At 60.5% G+C, this 15,293-nt stretch overlaps 4 protein-coding genes across 4 annotated transcripts in view; 2 read left to right on the top strand and 2 right to left on the bottom strand.

Annotated features, from left to right (window-relative positions):
- Positions 1-1,214, top strand: part of SULT2B1 (sulfotransferase family 2B member 1) — a 41,341-nt gene extending 40,127 nt beyond the window's left edge. The window contains exon 7 of the mRNA XM_077747165.1: positions 1,186-1,214. Within this exon, the coding sequence (XP_077603291.1) occupies positions 1,186-1,214 (29 nt within the window). The remainder of the gene's footprint in view (positions 1-1,185) is intronic.
- A 445-nt stretch (positions 1,215-1,659) lies between these two features.
- FAM83E (family with sequence similarity 83 member E) lies at positions 1,660-9,422 on the bottom strand. Its single transcript, XM_077747412.1, has 5 exons — positions 8,949-9,422; positions 7,639-7,806; positions 7,207-7,331; positions 3,305-3,749; positions 1,660-1,935 (listed from the first exon to the last, which is right to left on the bottom strand). Exons 1-5 carry the CDS (start codon positions 9,420-9,422, stop codon positions 1,660-1,662), a joined length of 1,488 nt encoding a protein of 495 aa, XP_077603538.1.
- SPACA4 (sperm acrosome associated 4) lies at positions 4,718-5,466 on the top strand. Its single transcript, XM_077747392.1, has one exon. The coding sequence runs from the start codon at positions 4,982-4,984 to the stop codon at positions 5,363-5,365; it is 384 nt and encodes a 127-aa protein (XP_077603518.1). The 5' UTR covers positions 4,718-4,981; the 3' UTR covers positions 5,366-5,466.
- Positions 9,423-11,249: 1,827 nt separating the features above from the next.
- On the bottom strand, positions 11,250-15,206 carry RPL18 (ribosomal protein L18). The gene is made up of 7 exons (XM_077747070.1): positions 15,097-15,206; positions 13,639-13,725; positions 13,193-13,300; positions 12,691-12,789; positions 11,931-12,054; positions 11,781-11,850; positions 11,250-11,365 (listed from the first exon to the last, which is right to left on the bottom strand). Exons 1-7 carry the CDS (start codon positions 15,097-15,099, stop codon positions 11,290-11,292), a joined length of 567 nt encoding a protein of 188 aa, XP_077603196.1. The 5' UTR covers positions 15,100-15,206; the 3' UTR covers positions 11,250-11,289.
- Positions 15,207-15,293: the final 87 nt, after the last annotated feature.

The following is a 15,293-nucleotide window of genomic DNA, read 5'->3' as shown; positions in this document are numbered from 1 at the left end:
GGGTTTCAGGGGGGGGGGGCTCTTCCTTCCTATTTCTGCTAAAAGACCCCAATGCAGCAGTTTAGCCCCACCCATGTTAATTCCCTAGAGCTCTGGTCACAAGTCCCAAGTCAGAGTCGCTGGGTTAGAACCAAAGTCTCAGAGGGGCTGTGGCTTCTGGAGGCTCTCGGGGAGAATCTGTNGAGAGACATGGAGAGAGAGAGAGAGAGAGAGAGAGAGAGAGAGAATCCCAAGCAGGCTCTACGCCGTCAGTGCAGAGCCTGATGAGGGGCTCGAACTCACAGCCATGAGATCATGACCTGAGCCCAGATCAAGAGTTGGACACTCAACCCCATGGAGCCACCCAGGTGCCCCTCCCCCTTCTTCTTATAGGGACCCTTGTGGGGTCTACCTGGGTATAATTCTGCATAATCATCTTCCCCATCTCCGGGTCTTTAGCCAATGCCACCTGCAAAGTCCCTTTTGTAAGGTCACATATTCATAGTCTCCAAAGATCAGGATGCTGGAGGGGGGTGATTATTCAGCCTGTCACAGGGAGCCCCCCACACCCCCCAGACCTCACTAGGGGCGTCATGTAATACGTGGTGTGCACGCTTGCTAAAATCCAAAATGCCATGATCCAAATGACATCGGCCCCTGGATTCCAGGAGACGGGGTGGCACCCCACGTTGAGGCCCCATGACAAGGTGAGAAGTGCCAGGGGCAGAGGTCATGCCCCTTGCCTGCTGGGGGGCCGTGAGCGGTACCGAGGGCAGCCCCTCAGCGCGTTCCCGGGCGCGCGGTGTGGGAAAGCGTTCATTCCCACTGTCACGGCCACCACGGAGGTAGGGTAGGTGTTGCATGCGCCCCAGTGTGCGGAAGCCGTTTCCTAGCCCGGGAGGTGAGGGACGGACAGGGCGCCAGGAATCCGACGTTCTGGGCAGAGACTTAAGGGGCCAGGGGGTAAAGTTGGAGGAGGAGGGCAACAGGTGTACCGAAGGGATGGGCAGGGTAGGGGGGAGTCGAGGGAGGGAGGGGGCTAAAATGGTGCCCAGGGGTCCCGCCAGGGTGAGCGGCAGCCACCAGTTGGAGGTAAAGCGGCAACATGGAGATGGGGGGGTGGGGTGGGAAAGAGGGTGCCGGGATGTGGGGCGCGGGGGCTGTTCACGACGCTCCTCACGTCACCGCCCCACCCCTCCCCTCCAGGGGTGTGCGGTGACTGGAAGAACCANTGAAAATGAAAAATTGTGGCACAAAGCAGCTTTATTCTGAGCAGAGGTAAAGGGACCCCAACAACGCGCCCCTTAGCGCCCACAGAACAGTCCCAGCGCCCACGGCCCTGACCCGTCCCCCAGCAGGGGTCCCCACCAACTTCCTGTCGCTCACTATTAAGCCCCACTCCCCGGCCTGGACTGTCTCCTCTCTCCTCTCCTCTCCTCTGCCAAGCTCAGTTTGCCCGCAGCTCCGGAGCGTGGTAGATACAGGAGGCGCCCCGCCCTGTCCCGGGGACCCCCGCCCTGAAATAGCACTTGCCCTGTCCGGGCGTGACAGCCGGTCCAGACTTTCTGCCCATTTTCTAAACTGCGACCTTGGCATCCAGACTGAGCACTGGGCTTCCCCACGTTCTAGAACAAAGGGGGAAAATATCCCTNGGCAGGGCCAGGGTGGCTTTGGCTCCCATCAGGGTCGCCCCCTGAGTCCTGCCTGGGCAGCCCAGTCTGGCTGCGGGGTGCCTCGGGGATCCTGGAGTTTGGAGGCAGCGTCTTCACCAACCCTCCTTCTGGTCGGGGACAGATAGCGGAGGCGGCGGGCAGGGAGGAGGGGCAGGGGGCCGCCTGGGGGCTGGGAGCGGCCCAGGGGACAGGGTTCTGTGTCCCCCCAGGGGGCCCCTCCCTTGCCCCGCTGCCTCATCAGGGCCTTCGCGGGGGTGTCCTTGGAACCCCAGGATTTCTTGAGCTGTGGAGGGAAAGACAGGGAGGTGAGAGAAGGTCTTGGGGATGAGTCCAGGCAAGGGGAGGTGTGTTTTGGGGGGGGAGGCCTGGGGGTCCACAGGAATCGTGTTTCCCCCCTGCAACTCTGCACTTGAGTGGGAACAGGAAGCAGCCAGCAGCTGCCTGAGGGGGAGCAAATATTTGCCAAGGGAGGTGATGCGGGGTGAGGGTGGCTCAGGACCGGGTGGAGGCGAGGACCTTGCCCCTGATGTGCCCGTCCCCGCTTCTCCCCTAGACCGGAAACCAAGGAGGCGATTCCTGGGACATTCCTCCATCCCCCTCCGCAAAGGTCCCCACCTGTTCCCACTTTGCAGATGGGGAAGCTGAGCCCGAGACAAGGGCACAGCTCACGGAGAAAGTGTACCCCGGCCCCACTGGCATCCAGGGCGAGTGCACCTGTTTGTCCCCCCGGGCTCTGCCCCCACCCTCTCGACAGCCCGCTTTACAGCGGAGGGCACTGAGTCCCCCCACCCAGGATCCCAGAGAGTTAGGGCCGGCTGTGCTGGAACCCTGGTGTCCAACCAGCTGGGGGGGGGCAAAGACCCCCTCAGAGCTCGCCAAATCCCCCCCACTCCTGTGACACTCGAATCCGGGAAGCCAGGGGCAGAGCATTTAAAAGCTTCACCCAGGAGGCCACCAGGGCCGAGTTCCAGTCTCTCCCCGGTGCCTAGTTTCCTCATCTGTGAAATGGGTGGGTTGTAACAACATCCACCTCAGAGGGTTGTGGCTAAGGTCCCATCCAACCACCCCTGTGAAAGCACCCGGCGTGTGGCAAGGCGCCCCCCCAAAGACTGTTGCTTTGACCCAGGGCAAGGACTTGACCTCTCTGAGCCCTAGCTTTCCCATCTGTAACCATGAACGTGAGAAGACGATGACCTCACTGACCTGGGATGAGGATGTCATGAACTCAATAAAATCAATTCCACTTCGCGGACTTGATGTCATGATTATGTTTCTGGTTCACCCACCCCTCACTGACTCAACCAAACCGAGCGTGGGGAGCACTGCTGGGCCCATTTGCTAGATGAGAACGTGGAAGCTCAGAGAAGGCAAATCTCTGCCCACCAGGCTCCCACAATGGGTGTATCGTGCCCGGATTTGCCCCCAGGGTGGCTCTCAGGGTCTCTGCCCCAGGCCGCCCAGTGCTCAGCCCTGCCTGGCATGCAGTAGGGCCACAGGAAATGGTCCCTGTGATCCTGAACTCAGGTGAGCGCCTTCGTTTCCCCCGCCTCCCCCCACCCCCTGCCTGGAGCCAGGCACATAGTAGGCCCTCAGCTGCCTCCGTCGTCTTCTAGCTATTCCTGTCCTTTCTCAGGCCAGCCACCAGATCTCACCTCGTTGTCACCGTCGCTGGAGCCGGACAGCTGGGACAGGCGGCTCAGGTCCCACAGGGAGCGGCTGGGCCGGGCCGGGGGGCCGCTGGGGGTCCGGGCGCGCTGGACACTCCTCAGGATGTCGCTCAGCGCCGGCCCTGGGGCGTCCGGGGTCTCCTGCCTCTGTCCGTCAAAGACTCGGCAGGCGGCCAAGCGTTGGGCCAGTGGGCTGTCGGGCAGTGGCGGTGACATGGGGGCCACAGAGCGGCGGCGGGCCACACGGTGGGGGTTGTGGGCCAGCTGCAGCTCCCCCACAGTGCTGACGAAGGGGCCCAAGGCGGGCGCAGACGGGAGTGGCCAGGAGGCTGCGTACAGTGTCCGGAACTCTCGGCTGAAGGCGTCAGCAATCTCGCCGGTCAACAGTGTCACCAGGCCTCGGTGCAGGCGGGAGTCGCTCCACGTGAAGCTGGGGGACACGCAGGGAGGGCTCAGGCTCTCCCTGCAGCCCCACTGGCCCAGCCCGGCCCCCGTTACCGTCCCCCACCTGGTCCCAGGGCAGGCTGTGTGACCTCAGGCAAGTCCTGCCGCCTCTCTGGCCTCAACATCCCCCTCCCTAGAATGGGAACAACTCACGCACCTACCCAAAGGGTTGCTGTGACGACTATGTGAGTTAAGATACTTAAATTACCTTAAGGGACTCTGCCCCTTCCCCAGCCAAGGCTAGGNTAAGCGAAAGTCGGACGCTTAACCGACTAAGCCACCCAGGCGCCCCTGGGATCTGTTTTCTGACTCCACAAGTCCTGTTACGAGACTTGGCTGCTTCCCATATAATGACGGCCATTTATCAAGCACCTGCCGTGGGGCTGCTCTATGTGTGTCTCCTCCTCTGTATTACGGAGCTCAAATGGAGGGAGAGGGGGATGAGGGCACAGGGGGCTGAGCTCCGTGCCCGGGGGCCAGCACTGAAAGCCTGCTGGCTTTGTTGAGCAGTGTCCCCGTCGTCTCTGCTGTCACGGTGGTGGCGTGTAAAGCATCTGGCACAGGTCTTGGCATACAGCAGGTGCTCAGTAAATGCCCTCTTTGGAATCACACGAACCTGCCTCAGGGGACCTTGGCCACGTCGCCTTCCCTTCCTGAGCCTTGGTTTGCCCGTCTGGAAAATGGGCTCACCATGGGCCGTGTGCCCTGCGCCCCGGCGGGCACAGCACCCAGCGCCCAGAGAGCGGACGACTCGGCCACCAGGGTGGCGGGTGTGGGTCCGATCACCCTCACCTCGGCGGGGCGCCGGTGTTGTCCGCCACTCCCTGGCAGGTCAGCCGGCCGTTTCTGCCCTGGGATTGTGACGCCCCTCCCCCCACCTGTGACCTCGCCGCCGGCGTGGCCAGTGGGAACCCTGAGGGGTCTGTGAGGTCACCCCATTCCGCTCCACAAAGACTCCCGTCAGGTAGCGCCCGCTGGCTTGTCTCCGTCCCGGGGAAGCTTCTGAGACCCAAGGACCTGAGAGCCGCGGTCACGACGGAGCCCCTGAGAGGGACACGGAGCGTCGGGAGCCGAGGACACTCCAAGTGCTGTCCCCGCGAGGCCGGCCGGGGGCGAAAGTCGCGGGGGAGGGGGTCTCGGGAGCGTCATTCAGCAGTTCCGGGGGCGCCCAGGAAGCCCACGGCCTGGCTTGAACCCCGTCACCGCCACCAGGCCACCATGGTCCCCGGCTGGCTGCTGCTTCTGGCAATGGCTCTGCCCCCGGGCGCCAGGGCCGCCAAGGACTGCGTGTTCTGTGAGCTGACCGACTCCACGCGGTGCCCCGGGTCCCACATGCGCTGCGGCGAGGACGAGGACTGCTTCACCGGCCACGGGGTGGCCCCGGGGCTCGGCAACATCATCAACAAAGGCTGCGTGCAGTCCACTTCCTGCGGCCACGAGGAGCCCGTCACCTACATGGGCGTCACCTACACCCTCACCACCACATGCTGCTCCGGCCACCTGTGCAACAGCGCCACCAGCCCCGAGAGCAGCCAGAGGGCAGGGGCCAGCGCCGCCTGGGGCCTGGTGCTGGGCCCGCTGCTCTTCCCACGTCTGCTGTGACCGACCTGAAGGGCAGGGCCCGGGGCTGGTCTCCTCGCTGCTCCCCCAGCCCCCTGCCTCGCCCCTCCCCTCCATTAAACGGCCAGAGGCCCTGGACAACCTCGCGTGGCCCTGGCCTCATCCATTCTGGGGCTGTCCACCCGGAGCCCAGGCCCGATTTAGTGGCGAGGAGCCACGCTCGGTGGGTTTGACTGTACCCCCCTCCTGTATTTCATTGGTTCTAAGACGCATCTCTCTTCTCCTGTTGATCGGGATGCTGCTTTTCCGCAGTCGCACCTTAGAGTCGATGAAATATGGTAAAAATAAAGAAAGAAAGAAAGAAAGAATGACGATAATAAATGACGGCTGATGTTTACGGAGCGCTGTGTCCGTTAGGTGCCAAGGCACCGTGATCTTGTCTAATCCCCCAGGCAAAGCCGGGGAGGTAGGCTCTTTACGAAAGATCCCAGGCTCGACGGTAGGGGTTCCCAACGCAGGGTCCTCGGACGGGCAGCGTGGGTAATCAACCGGAGGAAATTGCCAGGAATGCCGATTCTCAGGCCCCATCCCAGGCCGGCTGGGGGGGGCAGGGGGGCCCCGAGATTTGTATTTTGATTCCGATGCAGGCAGGTCTGAGATTGAAAACCACTAGTCTGGAGCGATGGTAATCGACCAGGCACGTCTGCCCCCCAGGGGACACCTGGCGATGTCTGCGGACACTTTGGCTTGTTGTAGTGGGGAAACGGGGTGCTATCGTCATCTACTGGGGAGAGACCCCAGATTCAGTTCAGCCCCCTCCAGTGCCCAAGAAAGGCCCTCACAACACAGAACCATCCAGAATCCAGCTTGTCCCAAACGTGAGCAGCACCTCTGTCAAGAAACCCCACTCTCATGGGGCTCCTGGGTGGCTTAGTCGGTTAAGCATCTGACTTTAGCTCAGGTCATGATCTCATGGTTCGTGGGTTCGAGCCCCGCATCGGGCTCTGTGCTGACAGGTAGCTCAGAGCCTGGAGCCTGCTTCAGATTCTGTGTCTCGCTCTCTCTCTGACCCTCCCCTGCTCATACTGCCTCTCCCTCTCTCAGAAATAAATAAAAACGTTAAAAAAAAAAAAAGAAAAGAAAAGAAACCCCACTCCCCAGGCACTAAGCACACCATCCCGCTCTGTAGAGGGGGAACCTCAAGCACAGAGAGGTGAAGTCAGTTGCCCAAAGTCACACAGTGAGAAGCCACAGTTTGATGAGGGTCCATGCACCCTGCACCTTCCCGAGCTGTGACCTTAGGAGGTAGGTACTGTGATTATTCACACCTTGCCGATGGGGAAACTGAGGCTCAGAGCAGGGGAGGCACGGAGCTCGGTGTCTCAGAGCTAAGAGGTCGAGGAGCCAGGAGCCAGGGATGGTCAGACCCCAAAGACAGGGGAGAGGAGGGTCACGGGCCAGTCCGAGGGCCAAGCCCTTGGCACACCAGCTCTTTTCTTTTTTTTTTTTTTTTTTATTTTATAGATGCGTAGAGAGGTGGAGGTAGCTCACTCAGGACAGAGCTAGGACTCCAGCCAGCTTCTCCTGGTTTGGAAACCCACACACAAACTGCTGGCTCTGCTTTCCAAACAAGGAGACCCAGGGTTTAAAGAGAGGACCCTCCCCCAGGCCGCTGAACCGGCCCCCTAGGTAGGCCTGGCTTGACACCCCCCACCCCCCCTCCACTAGCTCTGCCCCTCGGTACCTCCTCTACCGGTGAGGGTGTTCCAACCCATTTCACAGACCAGGGAGAGAGAGGCTGCTCAAAGGGACTCCAGCCACTCTCTGAGCACACTGGGAGTTGGGGACAGGGCACCGGGTAGTGTCAGGAGGGGCAGTCGCACCTGTAGGATCCGGAGAGGACCCTCTCGCCGTCCAGCAGCACAAACTTCTCACGCACGTTGCCGCTCACCTGCCGTCGCCAGCGGCTCTGGAAACTGCAGCCCCGCACGACCCGGATGTCGAGGTTCTGGAGTGGAGAGGGCACACTTTTTGCTCGGGCCGACCTCACACGCCTCTGCTCACTGTGCAGCGCTTGGGGGTCCCCTGCTTAGGACTGTGTCCCAGCTTCCCCAGACCTACCAATAAGGGGCCTTGACGGGGGCAAGGGGGGATTATGGTGGAGATACGCCTAACTTAAAGGGACCCCGTGGGACAGACCCACCCCTGATTCCCCCAGTGCCTTGGGCATCCGATCTCAGCAGACCCTCTTAGCTGCCATCTAACTCGATGAGCCAGGAGCATGGCGACTTGGGTCCCTTCTGCCAGGCTCCTACCTCTGTGGCCCAGGGGTTCACCCCCAGCTGCTGGGCCAGCATCAGGAAGGCAGGCAGCTGCTGGCGGTCCAGGAGCAGGTAGACAGGCACCCAGCGGCGTGTGGCGGCGTCTACCAGGTCCCAAAGCAGGTCTGGGTCAGTGAAGATGTCCATGACCACGGCCACTAGCTGGGAGAGGGGAAGGGGGGGGAAAGGGCTGTGGATGGAGCCTGGAGCTCTGGGACATTAGGGGATGGGGGGCAGGGTCCTGGGGTTGAGGTGCTCTGGGGGTGGGAGTCGAAGGGCCTGGCCTCCGGCGGGATGTTCAGGGGGACTGTGGGAGACCCCCCCCCACCAGACCCACACTGCTGTTCATCCACCGCCTACATGTGAATGAGAAAAAAGCTGCCCTTCCTGGAGACCGAGGCCTTGACTGCTGGAAAACTCATCCTGATCACGTCTGCAATGGGGAATGATGGTGGCCCTGCTCCAGGGCACTGTGGTCAGCTGCGCAGCTGTGTCCTTGGGGGTACCCTGGACACCAGGGGTGGGAGGGATGGCCTGCTAGGCCCCCCAGAGCTCCCCTGGGGTGGGGTGTGCTGAGCGCCTGGGAATATGTAGCAGTGATGAATCCTGATCCACTGGCCAGAACTCCTTGGTTCAAATCCCCACTCGGCCACTCACCGGTGAAGAGATTTAACCTCCGTGCCTCAGTTTCCCCATCTCCTCACTTGGCAAAATGCATCCCAACCTCACAGGACCCTCCTGAGGATCATTAAATGCTAACCCGTGTAAAGCACTTAGCATGGGAGCCGGCAGGCACAAAGTTGTTAAATAAGGAACAGGCCAGGGGCGCCTGGGTGGTGGAGCCTCCTGACTTCGGCTCAGGGGTCATGATGTCACGGCTCGTGAGTTCGAGCCAGGAATCCTCTGGAGGAAGAGCTTCGGATCCTCTGTCTCCCTCTCTCTCTCTGCCCCTCCCCTGCTCGCTCGCTCTCTCTCAAAGATAAAATAAACATTAAAAAAAAAAAAGTGAAGAACAGTAAGCTACCCAGGGGGGCTGCAGGGGAGAATCTGGGGGTGGGGTGGAGTAGATGACTGAGCCAGGAGGTTATAGTTAGGTCCAAGGGGTCTGGATGCCTCGGGGTCCCCAGAAGAGAGGGGGAGGGGGAGGAGGTCTGAGGGATACAGACGCCTGCCTCACTGGGGTGGAGAGATGTGGACTCAAGTCCCAGGGGGGCATGGCTGAGACGCCCTGGGCCCTCACGGGTGTGAACTCCCAGGATGTGCGGGTCTAGGGAATGGACACCGAGCTCCCCCCGAGTCCCCACCTTGCGGGCGGCCTGGATTTCCCGGCGCACCAGCTCCTTGAGGGGCGGGTGGCCCTCTTCGGGGGGCTGGGTATACAGCTGTGCCCGGGTGATTCCCTTCCAGGCTGGGGCCTCTGGCCAGCCCAACCGCAGTGTGGGCACCAGATCCTCTGACCGTCCGGGCCAGTAGGTCAGGCTGCCCGAGTCCCCGTCGGCGGCCACGGCTCCCTCTGCCGCCCTGTCCGGCCACTGCTTGGATGCTGTCCAGTCCTCGGCCGCCGCCACCAGGCTCCGCTGCTCTTCCCCGCTCAGGAAGGGCCACAGCCCCTCACGCTGCACGCAGGCCTCGAACGCCTCTGCGCCCTTGCTCAGCAGAGCCTCGAGCGCCAGCCGCTGGCCCTCGGAATACAGGAAGCCGGGGCTGGCCTCGGTCAGGAGCAGCCCCCCGGTCCCCGACTCCACTCCTTCCAGCGCCGCCAGCTGTGAGGCTGCCATGGGGCTGCTTGGGTGGGACGGCCGTGAGGCTGGGCGTCTGAGGGTTTGGCCGTCTCTGGGGGACACGTCATCTGGGAGGGGGTCTCCTGGCCTCAGGCGGTCCTCTATGCTCTGCCGCCGTGCAACAACTTCCGACCCGCTGGCCACACGATGCCCGGACAGACCCGTCAGCTGGCTCAGTCTTGGTCAGGCTGACAGCCCACCGGTCCTGGCCAAACATCCGGCTGACTGCCCCACCATCTCCAGGCCACAGGCTGTCTGCCTGTCTCCTACCACCCAAATGTCCCTAACTAAAGGCAGAATGGGCGCCTATTTGCCCCTGACCAACAGTGCGTCTTGACGCTTTTTGATCACCTGGCAAACATCAGTTGCTTCCAACTAACAATGTCAGTATCTGACCACCCGGTGGAGCAGCCGGCTGTGTCCAGCAGAATCTTGTTTTTTCCTGACAACTCGTGGCTGGCTCAGCGGCTCACGGACTGATCGTTCCCTGCACCTCCTCTTCGGCCCTGCTCTCTCAGCTTGGGAAGAATGGGCTCCAGCCCTAAGTCTGTGCATCACCCTTCCCCAGCCAGGGAATGACCAGAGACCTGTCTCTGTCGACAGGGGACACTGCTCCTGGGGTTTTACACCCACTTGGGCTGTGACAGTGGGAAGATCCACTCAACAGGGGCTTTCATCACCCTGGAACCCACCCATCTAGATTGAGGGCCCAACGAGCCACTGTCCCTTGGATTGGCTGCCCCTGCCCGTCTCCCACCCAGAGAGGTCTTGAGCTGCTGTCTGAGCTCTGCTGGTCCCTCGCCAAGCTGCCCCGGCCGGTTTCTGCCTGAATCCTGTGATCTCCTGCTAGCTGATCAACCACTCATTCCTGGCCAACGACCACTCTATATCCTGTCCTGTCTCCCTCTCATGCTGCTCCTTTGAGGCTCCTGACCCAACCTTTAGACTGTGGACCCCTGATCCCTGCAAACCAGTGGCCCCTCCTTCCAATCACAGCACCCAGGCGGCTTGCCTCCTCCAGACCACAGCGATGAGGCCTACAGAGAGAAGAGGAATAAAACCAGGACTCCCTCTCGCCCATCCAGAGCTTCCCCGATGTGTCCAGGCCCCCATCCCCTTTCCCTCCTCGCCTTGCCTTTTCAGAGGTCCGAATAGGGGTCCGGAGACCTGTCTTTACTTCTGCCGTTCTTCCGGCTGTCTCGCCTCATTCATCAGGTTTCAGTCTGGGATCCGGGGAACCCAGCCCCTTGTGTAAACACAGAGGAGGGCCCCAGGCAGGTCCCTGCAGGAAGGCCTAGTCCGGGTATGGAAGGCCCCAGCTCAGGGAACACATTCACTAGGTCACTGGCCCAGGGCCCAGAGGCTCGCCAGACCCCAGCTGACTCAAGCTTTGGGGAAAAGGGGAGCAACTCACCTGTTCCCACGTACCCCTCCCCCACCGCGGTGCCGCCCCCTCAGCACTTCCGGGTCCATACCCTGCCCACCATCCCTGGCCTGGGAGGAGCTCGGGCTTAGAGGGGCAGGTGTGGCTAATCCGGGGGAGGGAACAGGTGTGGAAACACCTGTCACCGAGCTTACTGAGGGGGCGGGACTTTGGCCATAGGGGGCCCTCAAGGGTCCGACAGAGCAAAGATCCAGACAATCAGCACCAAAGCCTGCAGAGGGCGCCTGCAGATAAGAGCTAGACTCTGCCTCCCCCGACTGGTCTCCATGGAGATGGGCAGGCATCCGACTCCCAGACTCCCCCAGTGCTCCAATCCAATCCCCTCCCGGGTACCATCTAGGTCGTCTGTCCCATGTCCCCCAATAACACACAACACCATCAACAGTCAACATCTTTTTAATAACAAGGCAGGATCTGGGATTAGTTTTTGTAGCCTCGGCTGGCCCTGCGGCCTCTGGCGCGCTCGAACTTCCGGCCCTTGGATCGCACGTAGGGTCTGCGGGAGGAAGAAGAGGGTGAGGTTGGGCCCATGCGGCAGTCGGGGACAGGGCCAGCTTGCCTGCTTGCTCTACAGGTGGGCACGAGGCATGGGATGGGGGGACCGGGAGCGCCGTCAGCATCCACACCCAGGAAGGATGGTCTGAGCTGCTCCGAGGGCGGGGTAAGACGCAGGCTCCATCTGGGACTCGGCGTGGGGCCCTAGAGGCCCCGCATTTCTATGGTGGCTCTGGCTCCACAGGCAGAGCCTCAACAGCAACAGCCTTAAGCTAAGTCTTGAGGAAGAAGCCGGAAGACGGGGGGGAGTTCTAGAGGCCTGAGGCTGGACTAGTGTGAGACGGAGGGGCTGGAGGCGAGATGCAGCCCCCGGGCCCACAGGGTGGGGGCCAGGCGGCAAGGCTGGGTATACTCACTTGGTGTGGCTGTGAGGGGTTCCTGGGGCCTTGCCGAAATGCCTGTACACCTCTCGGCCCTTGCGTGGACCTAGGAAGGGGAGGGAAGGAGCGGTCAGGCAGGGACTCGGCTCCCAGAAGTAGCCACCGGAGCCACTAAACGTCACTCACCAGACAGCAAGACGGTGCCACAGCCCTTGGGGGAGTCCAGGGCCAACTGGTCGAAGGTGAGGATCTTGCCTCCAGCTTTGAGGATGCGGCTCCGGGCGCGGCTGCTCACACGCAGTGCACACACCTGCGGGACACATGAGACAGGCGTGGTCAGAGCCCTGGCACGGCCACCACGGCCCCCGGCGCCTGCTGACACCTTCATGAGTTGACAACAACCCTTCTTACCGTTTTTAAAACACATTTATTAACTTATTTATTTTGGAAGAGAAAATGCACACATAGGGGAGGAGCAGAGAAAGGAAGAGAGAACCCCAAGCAGGCTCTGGGCTTGATCCCATGAACTGTGAGATCACGACCTGAGCTGAAATCAAGAGTTGGGACACTTGACCCACCCAGGCGCCTCCACCAGTTTATTTCTAAAATTGCCTTTAAGACCGCAGCACCCTGAAGTTACTGTGGATACGCAAGGAGAGGCGTTAGAGACCGGGGACCTTGTCCACAGGCCGCAAACTGGCAGAGAAATCTAGGTTTGAAGCCAGGCTATGCGACTCTGAGAACCAGCCCTGCCAACAGGGACCGGAATGGGCACGCCCAGGGACAGCCACCGTCAAGAAGGCCCAGGACAATCCCCCTTCCATGCTAAAAGCCGCCCAGACAGGGAGGTGTATAGATGGGGATGCATCTGTGTGCGACAGAGGTCATCGGGGCACCGGAGTCTGCGCCCGCCCGCCCATTGGCTCCCGGGCGCCTCCACACCCACCTTCAGCTTGGGCACCTCCTGGACCCGCACGTCATCGGTGATCGTCCCGACCACCACGGCGGTTTTGTTTTCCCGGCCAGGCAGCTTCATCTTCCGGATCTTTGGAGGAGAAACACACAGTAAGTTAGTTCCCTCTGGGGTCTGACCTCCATCCCACCACTTCAGGTGCCCCAAGGGCCGAAACACACGTGCCCTGATGGGGCCACACGCATCCACAGGTCTAGCCTGGGAAGAACAGCAGACACAACGCGCAAGCAGCCTGTTCAACAGGTCACGCCTTCGAGAGCGCCTCTCCCGGGTAAGCACATGATGCCACTACAGCCGCCCGCTTTACAAGGAAACAAGGCCAGAGCCACTCAAGCACCCACTGCTGCTCAGCGTCGCAGGTCAGAGCTCTGCGCCCCTCACCGGGTGAAGTACACCGGCCGATGGCCAGGCCCCAGCCCCCCCCAACCCAAGCCTGGCTCTGAGACACAATCCAGCCGCTCAGTCAGCCCCTCACCATCCGAGAAAGGGACAGAGGTGGCCTGTTAGTGCGACTCATGAACAGTCTCTTCAACACGACTTGGTTAAAGGTAGAGTTGGTCCGTCTGGCCAGAAACCGGTACAGCTGGAGAAAAGAGAGAAGGAAGGATGAGAGAACGCAGGGCGGCCCACACCCCTCCCTCCCAGTGAAAAGCTAAAGAAATGATGGTTTGCACTAGCAAGGCTCTTATGGCATCTCCCCCATCCCACTAGGCCCCAAGGAGAGCCCCACAAACCCCCACCCCTCAGCTGTATACAGCCTGGGCACGGAGAACACTGAGCCTTCAGGAGGCCTGGGCAAAAGCAGTTATGAGCCCGCCACGCAGGCCCCTGGGAGAGCCCGGGGACCAATACTGGAAAGGAGGTTCTAGAAGCTGCAGTTCTGTCACAGTGCTGAGAGGCACCCTCAGGCCTCAACCTCACCTTGACCAACAGTCTCAGGTAGATGTCCTGGCTCTTAGGTTCCTTGCGCCGAACCTTTCGGTCCTTATTGTGGCGGATGTCGACTCCCTGCGCAGTTAAGGAGAGACCACGGACCCAACTTGGATCTGGCAGATCATTGACTTGCGAAAACAAGTTTATTGCTTATCTCCGAGGAAGGGCTAGGGTCCCAGTCTCTTGAGGGACGACAAATCCCAGAGATTTACCCCTAGGTGACATGCAGAGAGTCACTTAAAACCTTCGGTGGGGGGGGCAACTGGGTGGCCCAGTCGTTTAAGCCTCCGACTTCGGCTCAGGTCATGATCTCACGGTTCATGGGTTCAAGCCCCATGTCGGGCTCTGTGCTGAGGAATAGCTCAGAGCCTGGAGCCTGTTTCAGATTCTGTGTCTCCCTCTCTCTCTGCCCCTCCCCACTCATGCTGTCTCTCTCAAAAATAAACAATAAAAAAAAAATCTCCCGGGCCTCAAAAGACCCCTATGAAAAGCTTTAACACAGCCGCCACACCAACTCAAAGAAAAAAAAAAGTTTAATTCTTTAGAAGCTGTATTTTTCAACAACAGAAGCCAAGGGCACCCTCTACCTATTAACATAGGGGAGAATCTTTATTAGGAACTTAATCCACACAGAGCCAACACAAAACCTTTCATGCAGATCTCGAATCCGATCTTATGAAGCAGTTTTCCAGTTTTACTGAGAAAACTGAGAAAGCCACAATTTCCACCAGACCCTACCCATCTTCTGCCCCGAGGATTTTTTTTCAAGTAGGCCAAGTTAGGAATTGTAAACAACTACTCGGCTACTCCCAGCTCCCTTTTCTCCAACGCTTAGCGTACGCACTCCTCTAGGACGTGTCCTTCCGACCAATTATTTCTTCTCAAACTCCCATCTGTAACAACAAGGCTACTGGGTCCCCAGTGAACAGCCCAAGAAAAGCAAGATCACAGGAGCTGTGGACAAGGAGCTGCCACTTCAGAGGTTTGCCCGGCCACAAAACCCAGGCATTGGACGGGCAGAGATCCCCCTGGCCCCCAACCCAACCCCACCGCCCAACGTGCCAGGCCGGGCGGAATGACAGGTCCAGATAGAGGCAGCAGAAACAAGAGATTAAGAATGGACCTGGGACCAGCGCCTGGGTCCGAATCCTGGCTCTGCCACTTCCTGGCAGTGTGTTCCCGGTCACATCGCTTAACCTCTTCGTGTCTCAACGTGATCATATACTTAATGGTGCATGTAACAACCGAAGAATAAACGGAGGGGCCGGAGGCTGGGAGCACTGCCCTATCCCTGGCCTTCGAGCCTCCCAAATAATTCCCCCACCGCGGGAATCGCCCCGTCTGCTCTCCCCTGGCATCCCTGCTCCCCTCCAGCATCCCCCCAGCCCAGGTCCGAGACGGATGGCGCCGGATAGTCCGGCCCCCAGCGCCTCAAAGCGCGCTCACCATGATGGCGCCTCCTGCTCAGCCAGGTCCGGAAAGAGAGAACAGTACCGGGGTGGGCGGGGAAAGCTCTCGGCGAGTGGCGCCTGAGTGACGTCACGTGCGCCCGACGCGGCGCCGCACTTGAGTCGAGCCTCTTCGCGGCGAATCGCGCAACCGGCCGCAGGGGCGATTCCGGAATAAGTGAGAGACCAGCCAAC

This window comes from Crocuta crocuta, unplaced genomic scaffold, assembly GCF_008692635.1.
Source record: "Crocuta crocuta isolate KB4526 unplaced genomic scaffold, BGI_CrCroc_1.0 scaffold334, whole genome shotgun sequence".
Classification (NCBI taxonomy): Eukaryota; Metazoa; Chordata; class Mammalia; order Carnivora; family Hyaenidae; genus Crocuta; species Crocuta crocuta.
This window is presented reverse-complemented; position numbering and strand designations above follow the sequence as displayed.